We start from the raw sequence: 22,308 nt of genomic DNA on the forward strand, positions 1-22,308 counted from the left end.
ATATATGTGGTACATGTACAGGCATTTAGACATTACCGGGTACATAAGAGAGACTGAAAATTTGAGGTTGCAGATGAATCCTTCCCCGTTACTGTGGTATGTGTTACAAATGGGACAGATGGCAGAAAAAAAGGTATTTACCACAATATGATGAAAAGGGTAATTGCTACTTGCTGTATAGAGATGTTGAATCATAGACAGGTACAACAAAAAGACTGCTGTACCTTTGAGCTTTCAGCCAAAAGGCCCCTGGTCCGGCCTTAGTTACCAGAGACAATGGTCATGTGTGTGCGAGTGGTTGTGTGTGTGAGTTGTACTTACGTGAACGTATGTTTTTCTACATTAGAAGGAGACCTTTTGGCGGAAAGCTCACATGTATAGTATTCTGTCTGTTGTGATTGTCTGTGACTCCTCTCTGCTATGTGGTGAGTAGCAGTCCACCATTTTAATAATATTGTTATTCCATCCTGGATTTTTCATTGTTTAAAAAAAAGATTTTGTTCTAGGAGTGCCTTTATTGCAAGTGGTGCTATTACACCCAGCTGTGTTACACATTGTTCTAGATTTTAAAGAATGTGAGTTTCCAGTCTGCACATCATCTATTTGCCACAGTTTGTAGACCTAAAGTCACATTCTATAAAAGAAATGAATATTTTAAAATTTTTTTGTCATAATTCATTACGATGAGCAGTCTAAGCCTGCCGGCTGGTTTTGAACTGGGCCCTACTCAGTTATGGGTGCATGGTTTATGGGTCAACTAGACCATCTTATTTTAAATGATGAATGTGTTGTACAAGGAATTATGCTGGCCACCAGGCCCCTCAGTACCAGCACTATTCCCAGCCTCTATACTATAGCTGGTGGGTCTCCAATTAACCAGGCATCGGCTTCTCATGCTGCTTCAGGCTTATTAAATACCATCCACACTCCAGTTAGTTACATACCATACAGTCATTAAACCAATTGACTGAACAACTTTTCACTAGTCATCTGGGAGCTTATTCAATTGTTTCATACTTAGTTTTGTGCAGGTGCTTAAGAGGTCATGAATTACCATAGATTTGAAAATTTTTAAGAAGGAATGTGCTGTAGATTTAACTTTGTCTCTGTTTTATAACTTTTGGATGAGCAACATTTTAATGTAGTATAAACATACTTTTCCAAGTAAGGGAAATCCTTAGCTATTCAGTTGTTTTCCCCAATCATGTCTCAGTTTCTCCTTATAAATGGGTGCACCATATACAGTAAAAAAATCCTTTTTACACTTTTCAGCAGACTAACCCAAAAAGTGTAAAATGCAGGAAAGTTTAAGATACAGGAAAGCATTAGGAGACACAAGTGAAAAGAAATAAATTACTCTTATTGTCATGCTCTTTATATTGTTCAAAATATGAAATTAAAACAATTTAAATTTTGCCAATTTAAAAAAATCTAAAATAATTACTTGTTTTTGTTTCTTTCTAACAGCAATTAGATCTGCTTCTCTCTCTGTACTATACAAAGCATCAATCACAAAGGCAGTGGCTGAGCACTGACACACACAAACGTGAGGGGGATCCTCCCTCTTCATTACAATTGTGGCCAATGGTATAAATAAAACACGGAAGCAAAAGTCTTTCATGAAACCACATTAAAAAATTATTGCTGTTCTATTGTGAGACACATTAGTAATCATTATAAAATCATGGTAAATAAAACTTGTAACACAATATTGGTTAAAACACTTAAGTTTGCACGAAATCTATAGCTTGTTGCATATCAGGAGGTTACTCACAAGGGAACCTCCCCATCGCACCCCCCTCAGATTTAGTTATAAGTCGGCACAGTGATAGGCCTTGATAAACTGAACACAGATCAATTGAGAAAACAGGAAGAAGTTGTGTGGAACTGTGAAAAAATAAGCAAAATATACAAACTGAGTAGTCCATGGGCCACATAAGCAACATCATGGAGAAAGTGTGCTTAGAAGCCCCGTGGTCCCGTGAGCAGCTGCTGAACGAGAGATCCTTGGTTCAAGTCTTCCCTCGACTGAAAATTTTACTTTCTTTATTTTTGCATAGTTATTATCTGTCCATTCGTTCATTGACATCTCTGTTCACTGTAATAAGTTTAGTGTCTGTGTTTTGCGACCGCACTGCAAAACCGTGTGATTAGTAGACGAAAGGACGTGCCTCTCCAATGGGAACCGAAAACTTTTGATCGTAAGGTCATAGGTCAACCGATTCCTCCACAGGAAAACACATCTGATATATTCTATACGACACTGGTGACGACATGTGCGTCACATGACAGGAATATGTTGTCGACCCACCTAACTTGTACACTTGGCGAATGGGTAAAAAGATTCTTCTACCTTGCCCGATTTATGTTTTCTTGTGGATGTGATAATCACTCCCAAAAAAGTGATGAAAACATAAGAGTTTGTCACATAAACTGAAAATAAAAAATTAAAATTTACACTTGATGGAAGATTTGAACCTAGGACCTTTCGTTCCACAGTTGCTCACGTTACCACGAGACCACGGCGCTCCTGCGTTCCTATCGTCCTTATTGTTGCTTATCTTCCCTTGAACTACTCAGTTTGTATATTTTGCTTATTTTTTCACAGTTCTACACAACTTCTTCCTGTTTTCTCAATTGATCTGTGTTCAGTTTTTCAAGGCCTATCCACTGTGCCAACTTATAACTAAATCTGAGGGGGGTGCGATGGGGAGGTTCCCTTGTCAGTTCAGGGACATTCTGGATGAGAAAGTGGGTGGAAATTGTTGCCATGTTATGTAGAATCTTAAGGAGGAAAGTTTACATTTGCATTAAGTTAAACCAATGTAAGTCTGCACACCAAATATGGATTAGCAATATTTCACTCAGAAGTAACATTGATTTGTGAAAGCCCATTGTAGAGACAGCTGTCTTCAAAAGTGGTGTTTATTTCTATAAATGACTCTAGAATTAATTAAAGCTGTTGTAATACAACACAGTGGGCGGGAGGAGGTTGCTACTAAAGTCACTATTGTCAGGTTGTGATTATCATTAATGCAGTGACTCGGCATACCTTCCCACCCTTCCAAATTCTGCAAACCTATAACACAGGTGGCCATGACCCAACATGCCGACAATGAAATTCTTGCTTACTGTGCTAATACTACATTGCGGGATCAATAACTTATAATCTGTTTTTTTCTGCTTTGTTTCAAGGTTGACTTTGAGCAGGAATATGATGTACTTTTTGCAGAAACCCATCTGAAAATCCATGTTAAAGGTCGTGATAACATCAGAGAAAATGTAAAATGCAGGAAATGTTGTTACACGGAATTGTTAACAATGAGAAGTCACTGTATTGAGAGAATAGGACTTCTGTTGGGACAGCAAAAATGAATGTGAAAAGCAGGAAAATGTAAAATGTTTTTACTGTACATTGCATAATTGCATCTGATTCTGAAATCACTGGGGCAAGTGAAGTATCAATATAGAGAAATGTGAACTAATGCAAAATATACTTGACAGCCTCACCCAGTAGGGAAAACATCTATCATCCAGCTGTGTACTAAGTCACGGGGATATCTGAGGAAACTAACAAACCAACTTGGCAGCCAAGAATTGGTGGAGGTAACATAATGCAAAGTAACATGCAATTCGTTGCAGACTGTCATCTCACAGCTAAGTATGTGCAAAAATGGTGGTGAGGGACAGTAATCTGTTGACAATAAAACCAATGTTTTGTCTGTACCTTTCCTCCTACTGGTCTCTCTGACAGGATGTCATCAGGGAATATTATGTTTTAATCCATGTTGCTTGTTGAAATTGGTATTGTATTATCACTTTTAACTACACTAGCTTCTCGTGACTAATATATCAGCATTGTCATGTGCCCAAATTACATGATTTTTTTTTATTGGAAAGTAACTTCAGAAACTTTTTCCAGATTACTAGACTGTGCATTGAAGTTATTGTCTGTATTGAGGATTATATGATTTTTGGTTAGCCCTAATTTGCAGTGTTTGTACTGGCCTTTGCATGGAATCTGTGACTAAAATTAATTTTCATCAAATCACTTTACTGAAGTGTAGATTGTGAGGTATTGCATTATTGTTGTTAATAGTAATTAATGTCAATAAACATGCAAAGGAAGCCAGTCAATAGTTGGTTCAACTTTTTGATTTTGTTTTATGTTTGTTGAGTTCTTGCACTTCAGGATTTAGTGTCCATATACACACTTGGAGCAATGCTTTGGTTCTCACTGTACACCTGTTCCATGTATTTGAAGTAAACCAAAACACCTTAAATTTGTGCATGTATTAGTATAGTTTAAGTTTATTTGTTTGTTACAAATAATATTTTTCACGCAAAACTGACTCCACTCTGTTAGTCATCACACTTCACTTAGAACTGTGGAATGATGATGATGATGATGATGATGATGATCAGGTATGTCTTCTGACTTAGATTCAGTGATTATCCAGTTTGACAGCACAAGTCATCTTTAGTTTACTGATACTAATGGTATTGCTTCCACTGCCAGGAAGACGATTCTTCTGACTTCTCTGCAGTTGAGCTCTTTATTGTCATCTGCCTTTGTGGAGTTGATAGAAAAGTACAGCCTTTAAACATTGATACAGCTGGCTTTTGCTGTTACTACAGATTGTGACTACAGGTGAAGATCAACAGCTTCAGTTTAGCATGGGTTTTAACCTGCAGAATCTGCCCTATCATACTGGATGGAGGTTGGTAGGGTCAGTTCTATAAATGTTGGAATTGTTGTACACTATTGGGCAGTTAAAAAGTATATTTGTTGAAGCAGTTTCCATACTGAATGGTGTGGTCATTGAAAGAATGAAGAAAAGACTGAAGACATAGTACTAAAGGTACCTTTATTTTCACGAGATATGTTTACAATAAAAGAGGATGACCACATCTGCTTTCTGAAAATAGCAATCCATTAAAAAATGTCAGCCATATGAGTCACATAAATAAGTTCCAGGATCACATTCATTTAAAATTATCATGACACTAATACTCTGTTTCAGATGGAAAACGTCATAAAACAATCTGAAGAGTGCCGCAATCGTGCGCTTGACACTGCAAAGCGAATTCACGAAGAATATAGACCTCTAAAACTAGAAATTGACCGTATGAGGCGTGAATATTTGGGCCTAGAAAGGCTACCAGAACTGCATGAAGAGGAAGGGGATTTAATTACTCCTGAGTAAGTTATACTTGCCTAATTCTGTTAAGTAATTATGTTTCTCTTAAGTGATAGTATCTGTTCTTGATGGTGGCAAGAATCCTGAGCATTGTGTGTGTGTGTGTGTGTGTGTGTGTGTGTGTGTGTGTGTGTGTTTGTTTTCCATCATTCTATAAATGAAAGATTGTATAGGGTGAAACGTTGGCTTTATGATTGCTAGGAAGTGGCCTCAGACTGCACTGCGACTATCTACCTTTGGGTTTTATGATTTTTTGTGTGCTTGTGCATGTCACCAAATAATACAACATTCACATTTAGAGTCTGTCACTACTACAACCACCTCACAATGGCTGTATCTCACTGTGTACCAAATTACAGGAGATATATTTCTGAGGGTTTAACCTAAATTGTTTCTTTTATCCTTTGCCTTCTGGCAGACAGTTACAATCCCACAAGCTTTCAGCTGAATACTCCTCAGCCATTATTGAGTTGCTGCCATGCCGTTGATGACTTTGTCCTTATACATCCATGCTGCCCGGTCTGATGTTGTTGGTGCTTAGTTCAGTGGAAGATAAATCAAAATGCAATATTTAATTTCTGGATTCACTGTGCCTGCTTCAGCTTTGCAGTGCTTGGATACTGTGCTGTATAAAGTTTCAGGTCATTGTCTTTATTGGGGGTGTTCAGTTCCTTCTTTTTATTGTGCTGTCCCAAAGGTTGTCATGATTGTGACAAAAGATTAGTTGAATGCAGTTCAGTGTTCCATGTTCTAAAACATTTTCTGCCTTACTTGATTTCATAGGATAGCATAGGTATAAGCACCTCTTGGGTCCTGTCCATAGGGACCTGAAAATGTAGCATCTATTTTCGGCAAAATTAGCATGTATTTTTGCTGAAATTCCCACATTTTTTTGTAAATCAGTAGGCATATAAATTTAAAAAATTGCCACACTATATGCCTGATGATCAAAATACCCATAAGAAATGATTGGAGATAAAGTAATAATAAAAGAGAATAAATCGTTCTTATTCTCTCTAATAAGTGGAATGTTTGCTTCTGCAAAAACTTCAACCATTTTTTTCCCAAAATGGTCTTCGCTATTCTTATTCTTTTGTCTACTCATCTTTTATTGGTCTTCTTGAAAAGCAGCATTTATTTCCTTGGCCTGGTTGAAACACATTGGCTTGGTTTATTTTCCAGGTGGTGCAAGTGTGGACACTGTAGTGTAGTAGTCGACCACAAATGTAAACAAACAATTTTGACTGTGCGTGTGGTTCAGGGGATCAAACCCTGCCACCTTCTCACAGGGCAGCCAGCCTACACCACTCCTCTGTTTCTCTGCAGAAACAGAATTAACATATGGTCATAGAGATAGCTGATCCATACAGTGTTGAGAGACCTGTAATTGAAGATAAGAGTAATAATGAGCAATGCACAACCCAAGACAAAATGGAGTGCACAAAGCATTTGTGCTATTGCCTGTCAGAATGAGTATCCTCACACATAAGCTCCTTTAGAGGTTTGTTATTTTTAATGTCATGTGTTAAAATGTGATGCATTAATACATGGCAGTCAGACCAATTGTGACAAAGCCTCATGTGAAACCAAGGATACAGCAAGATTGCTTCTGCATGATCCATCTGCCCTCTTCCACATCAGCAGCAACTGAAGAAAACAATTAGTTCATGCACATTTTGAAGTATGCCACCACTGCTGACTGCAATAAACTCATCAGTGGTGCAACGTCTCCTCTCTGCCCTTTTATAGCTTTCATTTTGTCAAATTATGAGGGGAATCCCAAAAGTAAGGTCTCCTATTTTTTTTATAAGTACATTGACCTGTTTATTTCTACAATGGTTTACATCAGTTTACAGCTTGAACATTTAGCCATTTTTCGACATAGTCACCATTTTTGTCGATGCATTTTTGTAGACGCTGTGGCAGTTTTTGTGTGCCCACGTCATACCAGCTCGCCGCCACGCTGTACTGAAGGTTATGAACCTCTTCTTTCACCTCGTCGTCAGAGCTGAATCGCTGGGGCCACAAATAACGCTGACAGGTACTGTGAGACTCTGAGTAAACTCAAACGGGCAATACACATTCTCCATGACAACACTCGCCCACACATCGCTCGGCAAACCGTTGTTCTCCTGCAACAGTTTCTGTGGAACATAATCACCCACCCACCGTATAGTCCTGACTTGGCACCAGTGAGTTTCACCTGTTCCCTAGGTTAAAAGAACATTTGGCCGGAAAGCAATTCAGTTCCGACAATGAGGTGAAAAAAGAGGTTCATAACTTTCTGAACAGCATGGTGGCGAGCTGATATGACATGGGCATTCAAAAACTGCCAAGGCATCTACAAAAATGCATCGACAGAAATGGTGACTATGTCGAAAAATAGCTAAATGTTCAAGCTGTAAACTGATGTAAACCATTGTAGAAATAAACAGGTCTATGTACTTAAAAGGAGACATTACTTTTGGGATTACCCTCGTAGAACTGTGCCCAAGGTGACATCCTCAAATTCCTTCATAAAACATTTTGGTATGGATGAAGCTAACGAACTTTTCATTGAAACACTTTCCATTTGCTCAAAGTACTGTCAGTCATAAAAAAAAAAGACATGTCCAGATCTTTGTAACCAATCAGACAGTTGTGGTATCAGAGAAATCTCAGAGAATATCCTTATTGTTTTTAATAGGAGCTCTCACTAATAATGAGACCTCATCATAGCTGACATATCACTTCCAATTCAGCTGCTGAAGTCATCCATATTCTTGATATGACGTGATATGGTATGCACAATTAGCTCTCTGCAGAATAGGAACACTGAACAGATTTTTTGCCAATGTAATGTTGTTGACCCAGTGATATTCAATGGGCTGAAAGCTAATTCCTTCTATGATATTTTGGGCAGATGATGTGTACGTTGACTAGGCCCCGAGGGTGGAGATTAACATCATTATCTTCCAGTAATAGCTGCGTTAGAAGCTGTGACATCTTCATTATTATCCTTGACATTGGGTCCTGCAGAGATTGCTGATAGGTATTCTCTTCAAGCATCAGTCAGATTTGTGCTTCAGTCAGCTTGTTCCAAAATTACAGTGCACTGCCAATGTCAAATGGCAGAACCACAATGAGGGAGTCATTTTGTAATCTGCAAAGTACATTGTGTTCAACCCTATGCACATTAGGTGCCAGTAGTATGATTTCAAATGATTGTGCTCCTTCGCAACAAACATAGTCCACATTCTCACTGGGTAAGTCACGCACTGTATGTTCAACATCAATTTTCATTTTATTGGGAAACTCTGCGTTACTGGGGCAAAGTTAATTTCATTCCTAAGTGCTGAGATGATGTCAGTGTTGAGATCTGTCATGTTTATAATTGTGTTTTATTAATTTACACACCACACCACTTTAAACCCAACTGAATTACACTCCGTATTTTTTATGGTACTCCTCTGTGATGACATATCTTTGCACAGTGGTGATGGGCTAGATTCAGTACAATCCAATTATTAGAGTGACTCCATCAATTGCTGGTGGTCTGCAGCTCATGGCTGTTTAATCCAACTGCGTGCTAGTGAAATGTATTGTCTCCAAGACCTCAGTGGTGTCTTGATGTGATGCCATGCTACAGCAAGTTGTAGAATAATCTCATCATGGCAGTTTAGCAGGAAGGCTTTAGAGCTTAACAGATTAGCCTACTTCACACAAAACTTGCCCAAGAATTTGATGATATGCCGTGTTTCCTCCTTGTAGGGGTACGTGAGGTATAGATGGTTGATCTTGTGATTGAATTAAAATCTTGGAAGATGCCCTCAATAAATAAGGCAGCATGTCTTAGTAGAGCATGGGATTATGCCATTGTGAGAAAGTATGCTGTAGTCGAATTAAGTCGGGTGATGCTGAGGGAATTAGATTAGGAAATGAAACACTTAAAATAGTAAAGGAGTTTTGCTATTTGGGGAGCAAAATAATTGATGATGGTCGAAGTAGAGAGGATATAACATGTAGGCTGGCAATGGCAAGGAAAGCGTTTCTGAAGAAGAAAAATTTGTTAACATTGAGTATAGATTTAAATGTCAGGAAGTCGTTTCTGAAAGTATTTGTATGGAGTGTAGCCATGTATGGAAGTGAAACGTGGACAATAAATAGTTTAGACAAGAAGAGAATAGAAGCTTTCAAAATATGGTGCTACAGAAGAATGCTGAAGATTAGATGGGTAGATCACATAACTAATGAGGAGGTACTGAATAGAATTGGGGAGAAGAGGAGCTTGTGGCACAACTTGACTAGAAGAAGGGATCGGTTGGTAGGACATGTTTTGAGACATCGAGGGATCACCAATGTAGTATTGGAGGGCAGCATGGCGGGTAAAAATCGTAGAGGGAGACCAAGAGATGAATACACTAAGCAGATTCAGAAGGATGTAGGTTGCAGTAGGTACTGGGAGATGAAGAAGCTTGCACAGGATAGAGTAGCATGGAGAGCTGCATCAAACCAGTCTCAGGACTGAAGACCACAACAACAACAACAACAACAACAACAACATGCTGATCATAAATATTGCCATCATTGGTGATGGAATGAGCATGAGCTATATCTTGGTCAGCAACATGAGGTTGAAGACATAAATGTGATGTAGTCAGTTACCACTTAAGTGATTGAGGATTAATTGCCCAAAAGCTCATGGGATTTTAACCAGCTGATGCAGCGCAAAGCCTGGGAAGATCTTATTAACCCTTATATTGCTACAGACAAGCTCTTTGTATTCTATGTTTATGCTGCCTTTCTTACGTATGTACTACCGACAAAATACGGTTACCTGTTCTGAAAGACGGCGTTCCAACTGATATGAAATACTTATCTGACTTCTGAAAACTATTAGGTGAAAAAATTTTTATTTTTGCACATCTTAGTCTTCACTTGATAAAGTATTTAATTTCTTTTCATTATATGCCATATTTACTGTACTGTATCAGATTAATTAAAACATTATACAAAAGTTTAAAGTTTCTGCAGTGGTATAAAATCAATGTGTAAATTTTGCATACAGTTAATTTTAGCTCATATATTGCAGCGAACAAAATGTAGGTAAGGTAAGAAAACTTTATTTAAAATTTAGAGCAGAAAGATATTTCATTTCGTTCTAGAGTTATTGGGTTTTAATATCTGAAGGACAGCCTCACACATCGCGCCCATTTATGTCTTTGCGCATTGCAAATCATGTGGTTGTAAAGGATTCAAAATATTGAAACACAGTTTTCTGCAAATGTTTGCATGCAATGAGCCATGTGTATTGTGTGATAAATACTCTAAATGTTTTTATTCGCCGAGGTATGCATGTAACTCGCCTGCAGCAGGGAGAGTTCGATGCCTCTGGACGCATTCAGACATCTATAACACCGTAAGAAAATCCAAGCAACACATATATAAACATCCACAACACGTGGGGAATGGCATAGCAGTACATGCATACATTCCCACAATAGTGAATGGGTTAATTGTGATACTTGTAGTCCAATTGGTTAGACTGGCTGGCAGCATTGGAGGAAGGATTTAGTTGGCTCTATTGCTATTTATGTAATCACACTATCCAAGGCCATGATATATTTTAAATATTTAACAGCACATTGTCAGTCTATATGAAGAATAAACCTAGTTTCTGTAAATCTGTATTGTGTTCAGTGCTTTCTGACATGGCTCACAAATTTTCTTTAGAGCCGGATGATGAATATAAAGTAGAAAACAAAATCATTTGAATGATATATCAGCATATTAGAAAGTTGACTGAAGTCTAAAAATTTTTTAAAAAGCCAATTCTTTATAGAAAAGGAGGTCATATCTTCCTTGATTATCTGTATACACAGAGGTATAGTTTCAGAAATGCGAAGCTACAGTATGCAAAATACTTCTCTTCTACACAGCTCGTAATAAGTTAAGAAACTGTTCCACACATCATAATTTAAGGGGAGACGGTGGCAGAAATAATGAAAAAATTACAAATTATTTTTATTTGCTTATTTGATAGTAAATATAACTGAGATTATTATCCCAAATTTTTTCCTTGAAATTCGAACTACAAATGGCATAAAAATATTAAAACCCTAAGCAGTGTAATGCGCCAAGCCCGCTTTTCAGTTTACCAAATGGAGGAAAAATTTTATTGCAGAATTTGGCCTGTGAACCTAGAAAATATAGCTTTATAAGGCTGTGATTTTTTGTATACGTAACAGCAATGCTGTAAAGAAGGCTGTGGAGCCAATTTCTGGTTCAATCAGTGTGGCATAGAAGGCTGTGGAGTGTTCTAAACAAGTTTTGTGCTGTTCAGTGGGATTTGAGTGACGCTTGATTTATTGTGCCATTCTTTGTGCAAGGTTGAATCTGTTGATCCCTTTTTACAATGCCTAGGCCTGGTAAAGTATTTAAAAAATATAGTAAGTCCCATATTTCCAATATAAATAGAAAAACTGACATTGAGGTTAGGGTTGGGCCTGCAGATGCAAACATTAGCTTGTCTCCAAGTGCATCTAAAATAAAACTTGGGACAGAGATTGTGTCAGAAGAAACAAATCATGACAGAAAACAGGTTTCAGAATTGTGGATCTGGAAATGGTGGCAGAAGCACTTGGAAAAACCTGCAAGTGCTCTGTTTGTGGAGGAAATGTGGATTTGGTTGATGATGGAAAGAGAGGAGGTTTGGTTTGCACATTGCACATTTTGTGTCAAAACTGTGATGCTGACAGACCATTCAAGACATCAAAGGTTGGTAATAGAATCTATGAAGCCAATATGAGATTTGCTTATGGACTAAGATGTATAGGAATTGGAAGAGATGGTGGAAACCTTTTATGTGGTATTATGAACATGCCTGGTCCTCCCCTAAAATTTTCTGCAGTGAATACTGATCTCAATGCAGTTGCAGAAGTAAGTGAAGAGAGCATGAAAATGGCAGTCCGGGGGGCAATTCAAGAAAATTGTGAAGCAACTAATAGCAACGATATAGCAGTTTCCTGTGACAGTTCCTGGATGAAGAGGGGGCATACTTCACTGCATGGAGCTTCAACAATCATTAGTGTCGACACTGGAAAAGTATTAGACTTAGAGGTGATGTCTAAATATTGTTCTGCATGTTCCTTGCACAAGAAATATATTGATGCAGGTAAAGAAACAGAATGGCAAGAAGCCCATAAAGCTGTTTGTAGCAGAAATTATGCAGGCTCCAGTGGTGGGATGGAAGCTGCAGGTAGGAAATTCATTTTCCATAGATCTTTGCAAAAGTATGGAGTAAGATACGTACAGTATTTAGGAGATGGAGACTCTAGTGCTTTGAAGAATGAGGTTGAAAGTCAGCCCCATGGAAAAGATTGCACTATTGGGAAACTGGAGTGCTTAGGCCATATTCAGAAGAGGATGGGTGGACAACTCCGAAGACTTGTTGCAGACAATAAAGGCAAGCTACTAGAGGATGGGAAGCCACTGGGAGGTAAAAACAGACTAACAAGGAAGAGAATTGACAGCCTACAAGTCTATTATGGTGCTGCAATTAGAAGTAACCTCACAAGCTTGGACAGTATGAGGAAAGCAGTATGTGCCATTTGGTTTCATTACTTGTTGACAGACACTACACCTCAACATGGCCTCTGTTCTAATGAATGGTGCAAATTTTTGAAAAGTAAGGAAAGTGGGGAAGCTTATACCCATAAAAATAACCTTCCTAATGAGGTTTCAATGGCCACTAAACCAACTTTTAGAGCACTGGCTTCACCAGAACTGCTAGAAAAATGTCTGCATGGGAAAACACAGAACCCAAATGAAAGTTTCAATGTTCTTATTTGGAAAAGATGTCCAAACACTGTGTTTGTTTCCAATTTGGTGGTGAAGATTTCTGCTTTGGAAGCTGCAGCAGTGTTTAATGATGGGAATGTGGCAAGACTTCACATCGTCAGCAAGTTGGGCTTTACACCCGGAGTCTTCACTGAGCAGATACTGCAGATCATCGATAAGCGAAGAATCGCGAAGGCGGAGACTTCAGTCCACAACATACAAGCAATTGCTGGGCAAAGGAGCAGAGAAGCTAAAAGAGCTGTAGAGGATGAGGAGGAAGAAATGGAATATGGATATGGGCAGTTTTAGCTAAGGTATGATAGATTTTTTTTTTTACATTTCATCCAAACTTTAAAATGATTTTTCTGCAACTTAAGGTTTTCTGCTTTCAGGAACACACAAATCTGAAACTACTGGAAGGATTGCAATGAAATTTGGCACACCTATTCTTTTACTTTGAAGCAATATTTAAGTGGAACAAAATTTTAATCGAGATATTATACTCAGTTTTGTGGTTGATAATATATTGAAAAGTTTGCTTGTAAAAAATCTTCGAATCCAAAATATCACAGAAAATAATAGCATTAATAGTAATAGTTACTGCACTTAATTGTACACCTATTAGTGTAGATAACTTTACCATTGCATTTCCATATATTGGTCAATTTTATGAAGTTTTTATGGCCAGTAATGTCACCTGGGAAAATAATTTCTTGCGTAAGAGTAAGAAGGTGATTGAGATTTCTTCCTGACATTTTTCAAATGTGCACAGAGCCTTAATAAGAGCCCTGAGTGTCTTCCAGTAGGCATGCTAATTCAAAATGATTGAAGAACTATTCAAAATGATTAAAGAACTTCAGTATTGGCCCCAATAGTGGTATTAGTTGGCTCTGTTTGTATGAATGACAATTATTACTGAGAAATTGGAAACTGTGTAAAGGCTGCTACTCTAGCACATGGTAAGGCCTCTCCTGTGGCTCAGGTACCTCTAACTTTGTTGCATAATTGATGAGTGCATGGTAGATACAGATCAGTAGCAACTGAGGCTACGTTGTGATGCATTTATGTTCTGTACAATGGAAGAACTTCTGAAATAAGTTAAGACTACTTTCAAGACATATGAGGTTGGACAAAACTTCAAATGTGTGTGAAGGAAATTATGGTGTAGGAATTTGGTTTATTCTGTAAGCGTATAATAATGGTGATTCACAGGAAGATAAATCTTTTGGACTAGAAGTCACTACATTCCTTAAAGTAGTGAATAATCTAAGCAGGTGTAAAGCATTAGAACTTTGTTTCAATTTCAGCATAATTTGGGCTTTTTGTCAGTTTAGTTTTTCCCTCGTGATATGACAAGCATACAAAATACCACATGCCCAGTTGTTACATATTTTGCGTATCACCAAATGAATATTGTGGAATTTTGTTTAAAGTAGCCGTTATAGGCAAGGACCACAGGCTGGCTGCTAACAAGTTGCAAGTGAACTTCACTAGATCATATAAAAAGCTGTGATATCAAATGTGTTGTTTGTGATTGAACCCTAGCTGAGCACAGCAGTTTCTTGTAACCTAAGAGCGATTGTCATACTACATCAAAATTAGTGCTTCTGGAAGTATGTTTTTGTTAACCTACAAATTATTTTATGTAATGTGTAAAAAATTGGTCATTGTTCTGGTGAATATTGTGCTAGTTTAAAGATACTGCATGAATTCTCTCTGACACTCATTTTGTGCTTACATTACAGTTATTTTGAGAAACATTTCAAAACTGACTGGCGACCAGAAATGAGGGAAGAGCCTACTTTGTCTGGTTTAGCACTGGCTCACCAGAGTGCTGCTTCTGCTTTTCTTGCACCATCACAGCCACCTATGCAGCTGGTACAGAGTAGTAATAAACCAGAGCAACGCCCCATGCCACCTGCTCCAGGTCCAGCACCAACTTTTAGGTAAATTCATTTGGCTGTTTGCTCCATTTTTGATGCTAAAGTTTCTGTAAAAAAAATCGAAAATGTTGTGTGTTTATTTATTGCATATGTAATGATTAGTGTTTAAATTATGATGAAATTATTTGTAAACTTCTAAGGGAGTGTGTTGTTATGCTGAGAAATTTGTGGCCACAACCTACCTATTCCATCCACATAGTTATGTCAACAGTATGTATTCCCTAGTCACTTGTACCACGCACTATGCTTTGTTCTTGATCCAACATCACCTGGTTATTTCAAGGTCCCCCCCCCCCCCCCCCCACCTACCAACACCCACCCACCCACACACACACACACACACACACACACACACACACACACACACACACACACACACACACACACACACAGTAATGCTGTCAGTTAAACAGCGTTTGCTTGCTAGAGAAAGGTACGTTAGATTAATCATTGTTGCAAGTGTTTCCTCCAAAGTACTTGTCAAATTAGGGAAGAAAATTCAGTGCAGAATGTGCCACTTGTATAACAACAGTGCGGGAACATAAAAATTCTTTTGCATACATTTACGTCAAAAATGTTATAAGCAGGGTGAGCCATATTTTTTTGTGTAAATGTTTTTCGTTGACTTGATAATAAATGTACCTGATGTTAATGTATCACTTGTTGGGTAGTAAGCATGGTACACAACTAATTGGTTACAGAACTGCATAGCTGAAGAAACCTAGTTAACTCACTTCTTCTCACCCTCTAATTAAATTAAATATTTACATTTTTAATGTTGATAGAGTATCATCTAAAACATACCCATAAAAATAATTTTGGTTGGACTGTATGAGAGGCAGTTGTCATTCTCATGATATGCTCAGTTAGTCATAGAATGACAGCTCCATTAAGTCCATACAAAAAGCTTTGTACTGAAAACAAATCATAGACAGTAGTATATAGCAGACTCTTAAAATGTACACAAAAATTCTTTTGTCAGCATTAATGGGATAGTGTAATTTCTGTAGCACATACATACTGATGTCTGCCAAGTACATCAGTGTTCCATATGGAAATATTGTATATTGCAAATTAGAGGATTAGCTAGAGGATCATGTTTCAACTTGATGTTGTTGTGATAGGCAGCCTTCTGCAGTTGCGATGTTTAGTGAAGTATGTATGATCAGAAATCATTTAAAGTGCTTTGTGAACACTCTTATGGGTCCAGCACTAAAAGCCCTGTTATTAGGTCATAAAGCATACAGTTTCTTATCTTGGTGATTCACACACATTTTGGTTTCCTCAATTAACAAATTGAGAAATATTAGTGTTTTCATATCTCCAAAAAGAGAAAAATGTAATTTGAGTGAGGAAATCTAAGGACATAACAATGCTACAAAGCTTGTATTGCAGTTACAAGAAGCATTCTTCTAAATTTTGCAATGTATCCTCTTTTGAAGATTTCTCCAAAGTCAATATGTTGCACTCAAGACTTAGCTGCATTTCCAAATTTCTATAGGGAAGTGGCCATTCTGGATAATTAAATGTTGTAATACTCATCTTGCACAGTCACATTAAAAGAGAACCTCATCACAAGTTGGTACTTTTTAGTTGTCTACAGCACTGTTGGCACTAGTAATTTTATTTCGCTTATCCATATAAGATTTTGTATTTTTAAACTTCCTTTGCGGCTTTAACCACTTTACAAGAACATAAAGTTTCCAGAATTTTATATTGACACCAACCACATGGGAATAATATTTTGGTTAATCGCTACAATTTACTGTATGTAGTACTTGTACTACTTAATTTTTTTTGTGTGAACACAAGTCAGTAAACAACCACTTATCTGTTTTGTGATAATTCCTCATTCCAAACCTCAGTATAGGCACTTTTTAAAATTGTGTGTTTGCAACAGAACCTACAACAGTAGGACAAGCTGGTGTCTTAGGATTTCAGTGTTAGTATTGGTGGACAACTATTCAGTTAAATAGTTCTTTGGTGCTGTTACAGTGACCTACAAGCAAATTGTTGCAGATGACAGTAGGCCTGCCTAATTCGACAGCATGCATAAATAAATGTAAAATATGACCAGGCATCAGGAGAATTTATCAGACAGTAGGAAAAATGTAAGATATCCGAACATCTTCAGTTGGTCCTCGGAAACCTTCCATCACCATTTTCTCTGTCCTGATCAGGGCTTAGGAGTAACTTCCCTTTTCCATCTACCATGTGCTCAACATCTTTCTGTATATAATAATGTTCTCTGGTGTCGCAAGTGCATTAAGTTTCGTAAATTAAATTCCAGAAATTGGTAAGTAGGTAATCCTTTTGTTTGATATGCTGTTAAGTTTAATTTCTGTATTTCATAGTAATAAGTTTGCAGACAATGTTTCATTACTGTTTCCATTTAGGTTACATGTACTTTCTTAAAATTGCTGTTCAGTTTCTGAGTGTTAGAGTGTTAAGTATGTAGTATTAGCTCAGCATCTTCATGTGCATCACTGGTAGAATCGTGACCCTGTTGGCAATTGGAAACTTAACAGCAAAAATATAATCCAGTAGCAATAAATTGTGGATATTGCTGGTTCAGATGAAGAGTCAGCTCCGTACATAATCCCTGTTTCGGACACCCAGCAGAGGAAATATTACGTAAATTTAAAATGGAAATTGTCATGTTCATTATGCCCTGTTCTCTCTCTCTCTCTCTCTCTCTCTCTCTCTCTCTCTCTCAACAAATGAACTGAATATTGAATATACATATTTGAGGATACTAACAAAGTTTACAAAACCTAGAAACCGAAAAAAAGGTGCTGTTCTTAACTTCAAAATTGTTTGTAGATAAAGTTTCTTAATAAGCATGCAATTCATTTCCCCTTATGACATAAAACTTGCTTTATGATGACTAGAGAAAATACACATTTTCAGAATTTTGCAGGGTAATGTGACACCTAATACGTCAAGTTTGCTCCATGGTGTAATATCAACATGTTCCATGTGAAAAACTAAAAACCAATGTGTTCCCCATGCTTCCACCTTACATGTAATTATGCACATTATCTTCCCAAGTTGGGTTTCACCACAGTATGTGCAATACTAGTAACCAAAAACTTGTTCCATTTTTGCTACTTGTATGCAGAAAATAAAGCTATTTCAAAGTCAGTTTGATAAAGTTCACCTGGATAACATTTTCTATGAAATAGCATGTATTAGGTAAGTCAGAGTTTTTGCATTTTGAGGCAGAATTTGCAACTTTATTCACATTTATCATAAAATGCAAATTTTCAGGTCCCTTCTCATGGAATATCTTGCATGAGGTGTTGTCATATCGCTAATTGTAACTATACCAAAATTTTCGAAGGTCTTAGCAACCTATTCTCTCTTATTCGTCTACTATAGGCAACTTCAAGAACAGGCAGTTCTGAATAGACAGACATAAATACCTCTTATATTACCTTCAGTTCCTTAAATTCTTTGTAAAACCTGTTCATGAATTATTGAAGTCACTGGTAAATTTGTTACCACCAAACAGGCATTGTGTGGCAGTCGCGTGGTTTGTAAGATGCATCTTTGCTGGAAAGTTATGCTATAATAACTAAGTACTTTATGTGAAAATAATGGTCAGCACATGACTATTGCCTTCTCCTTGGAGGGAATTCCTCAAGAGGCCTGGACAAAGTGTATTCGAAGGCAGGCAGGCAGGCAGCTAAGAATTTGGACTGTGAAAATATGCTTGGATGTACCTTTGGTATAACCCCTTTTTATTGACTCTCTGGGCACCAAAATATTTTTTCTTAAATAGGAGTTTAGCTATAGTGTGTTACCAAGATCCCTCCACAAATGGGTAGAATGTCCCTCATAAATGGGAGGCATTCTAGCTAGTATTCTTCTCACCCCTCCTAAAGTGGTGCTCCATTGCCCACGCAATCTACACAATGTCCTAATCCATCCCTCTACCACTACCACTCCACTCCCAACGACTTGCCACAATGCTACAAGGATGGCAGACTAAGGTGCAAGACCTACCCAATCCACACACCCAGCTCCTCGTACTCCAGTCCAGTCACAGGCTTATCCTACCCCATCAGAGGCTGGGCCTCTTGTGAAAGCAGCCATGTCATATCCCAGTTCTGCTCTAAACACTGCACAGCCTTTTATGTTGGTATGACTACCAAACAGCTGTCCACCTGGATGAATGGCCTCACGAAATTATTGTAAAGAACAAAGTTGACCACATGGTGGAACAACATGCAGCCGAGCATGACATGTGCAATTTCAATGGCTGCTTCACAATCCAAGTTTTTTGGATACTTCTCTCCACGACCAGCTTCTCTAACCTATGCAGATGGGAATTACCCTTACAACACATCCTTCTCTCCCATGATCATCCTGGCCTTAATCTCAGGTAACCCACTGACCCCGCATCCTTCACCCAACAGTTTTCCCCTTCGTCCATCATGTCACCCGCTCTCAATTCACATTTCCATGTCACCTTCAGCACGTTGCTGCTTCCCACTGGCCACTAGAATTGTGCCAGCCCATATATCTGAGAAACTGTTTATATTCAAAAGTTGTTTAATTCAGCTAATGGTATACCAGGGTGGCGACTCTTGTGGAAAATCTGAAATTTTTAGTAAATTAAAATTTACCTGAAAAAATTAGGGAAATCTCAGGGGATTTCAGGAATTTCATATAGGCTTGGGAAATTGTTTTTGACCTAGCATTAAAATGGAATTTTATTGAGTTTTATAAATAACAAATTTTAAAATACTTAATATCTCAGAGTGCATTCATCACATGGATATTATTTTATATAAATTATCAATGTTTAAAAGTGCAATTAAACTACTGCCTGTGGCTGGTATATAGCTCAGCTGATAGGAAAGAAGAGTCATTGTTGTGGTATGTTGCCCCCATCCCCCTCCACACCTCCCCCACCATTAACTTATCGGGAACTTCTTGACACTATCTTCCTCCTCACATTTGAAATTCTGAGTGATTACCCCCCCCCCCCCTCCCCCCAAGTATGAGTATACACCTTCTAGAAATAATATAACAGGGAAAGGAAAAATTTTCAAGTGTTGTCCTTTTTCTTGAAACAAAACAATGGTTTAGAAGCATAGTTTGGCTTTCCTGCCAGCATAACGTACTGACAACTTCTTCTTCAGTAATGGAAACTAATCCACAGTCAGCAGGGTTCAACATAGTCAGTTGTCACATTCCAGGCAGCAAAAACATGGACATACCTTGTAAATTATTTGTTCTCATTACTTCCTTCTGAGGAACCAAATTTATCACTACAACAAAACCATTCTCTATTCAGTTTTCCCAGGGTGAATTATTTAAAAAGTCAGGAAGTTGCGGGTAGCTTACACTTCAGCAGGAAATTATAATAGTGGCGACAACTTTTCACTGCCATTACTGTTAACACACAGCAGGCCCATCATTCTTTCATTCCCTCTTTTTTTGTGACATTTTCCCTTGAATAGAATAGGACTATATTTTTGATGTAAATAAATTGTAGGAAAAACCCTCCAGTCCACCTGAACATGGAAAATGTTTCTGGGCTCATATCCGCTATAAGTTGTGGTAAAATATCCATCTTCTGAAGTTCAGTGGTTCAAAGTCACTTTATCCAGTTGAATTTTGGCAAGAGATTATGGGAGTCGTTTGACTCTATTGATAAGAGGATGGTTTCTATGTCCTTAAGGGGCCAACACACCTCGAGTTTAATTGTGCATCTTATTACATGTAACATCATGTCTGAGTGATTAACTGTACAGTTACCTGATCTATGCATATTTCAGACAGGTCATCCATCTGTGCAAGATACTAGTCCATAAGTGATCATAAACTTCACCCTCCCTTCAAGTAATTAAAGTTCGCACAGTCTTACCATTACCTGTTACCAGAACCTCATCTCGTTTCTGTCATTACCTCCATGGGAAGAAAAGGTACATTTGGATTTGATTGATGGCTTCTCAAAACTTCATAAACATTGAATGTAGAATGTGTTTCATATTCTAATTTTAATGTAACAACTGACACAACTTGCAATGTAGTGAAGGTAATAAACAATTTTTCAAACTGCTTTTTGGAAAGAATGAAAGAAGCAACACAGCTGCAACCAGACAACAAACTTCAGTTCTCCTTTTTCTGTTCCCCGTGTACATGATATCATCACAAACATTGAATGTAATGCCAGAATTGAGAGAACTGAGGGCAAAAGCTGAGTGTATACACACCTGTAGTTCAGATAACCACACAGTTTTGACTTGAATGGATAACTGCACAGTTATCTTAAAGTTATGCAGTCCCCTGTAAGTGATAAAGTACAAATGTTCTCCTTTTTTAATGCAGAAGGCCATGAGTTCAAGCCTTCAAGAATACCTGCTTGTTTTTCAATATATACTGTGTAGAGAAGATTCTGTCAAATCACATTTGTTTGACACATCTAAGACTTTAATATTCTGATTGTTCCAGACGTGCTGAATAGTCGTCAGTTACTGCTCCTACACAAAAATTCCACAGTTTAAAATTCTTCACTCTGTAAACAGCACAAAACTAGGAATTGATGGCAATATTTTATGTGAAATCAGATCGTGTGACCTACATGTAGACATCTGCAGTTGTTCAAAATTATTGACCAAAAGCTATGACATATCTATTGGCAGTAAGAATTGATTCAATTATAGACTTTTTTCCTAACAATAATTTCACACAACTCATTCCAAAATGTTAGGAATTTTGTGATATCTGTATTTTAGTTAACAAACTGTTTCAATATTTATTTGTTAAAAGTGGACTTTCTGAAATTAGGTTCCTTAAAATTGAGTATCTATAACATTCTTCTTACGGCAATTTCACTGGGACCTTAAAAAAAAAAAATTGTTAAAAGAGGGAAATCCTTAAAAGTATCCTTGTTAGTAATGGGCTTTATGGTACTATTTCTAGTAACAGAAAGTAAAATAATTTGATTGCAGTTTGACTCCACATAAATTTTTAGAACACAAATGAAACATGGGATTCAAACACTTTAGTCCATGCCCTTTACATTAAACCATTGGAACTTACAAAAGCAGATAACTTCTTCTAAAAACTATCAGATCAAGTGTTTTTTGTTTGTGCAAATTGCTGGACAGATAGAAAGCTGGTATGTCATGTTTATTGTTGTATTAGTGATTGATTTGAACTACGTAGCTGCAGTTTCTGGTAGGGGAGTATCCATAACTATGTTTTGCTATTGTAGCGGAAAGAAGTTTGGTGGCTTGAGAAGTTGGGGACAGTCTGGAATTCCTGAGCATAATGTAGTCTAATAAATTCATATTTTTCACAGTGTGTGGTACTCGTATGCCTGGCACAAG

The 22,308-nt window shown here is 37.6% G+C and overlaps 1 protein-coding gene across 1 annotated transcript in view; it reads left to right on the forward strand.

Moving 5' to 3' along the window:
* The window catches only part of LOC126470478 (zinc finger C4H2 domain-containing protein), a 174,342-nt gene that overhangs the window by 74,797 nt on the left and 77,237 nt on the right, over positions 1-22,308 (forward strand). The window contains exons 3-4 of the mRNA XM_050098347.1: positions 5,025-5,203; positions 14,765-14,965. Coding sequence (XP_049954304.1) covers positions 5,025-5,203; positions 14,765-14,965 — 380 coding nt within the window. The remainder of the gene's footprint in view (positions 1-5,024; positions 5,204-14,764; positions 14,966-22,308) is intronic.

The sequence above is a fragment of the Schistocerca serialis genome, chromosome 3 (assembly GCF_023864345.2).
Source record: "Schistocerca serialis cubense isolate TAMUIC-IGC-003099 chromosome 3, iqSchSeri2.2, whole genome shotgun sequence".
NCBI lineage: Eukaryota > Metazoa > Arthropoda > Insecta > Orthoptera > Acrididae > Schistocerca > Schistocerca serialis.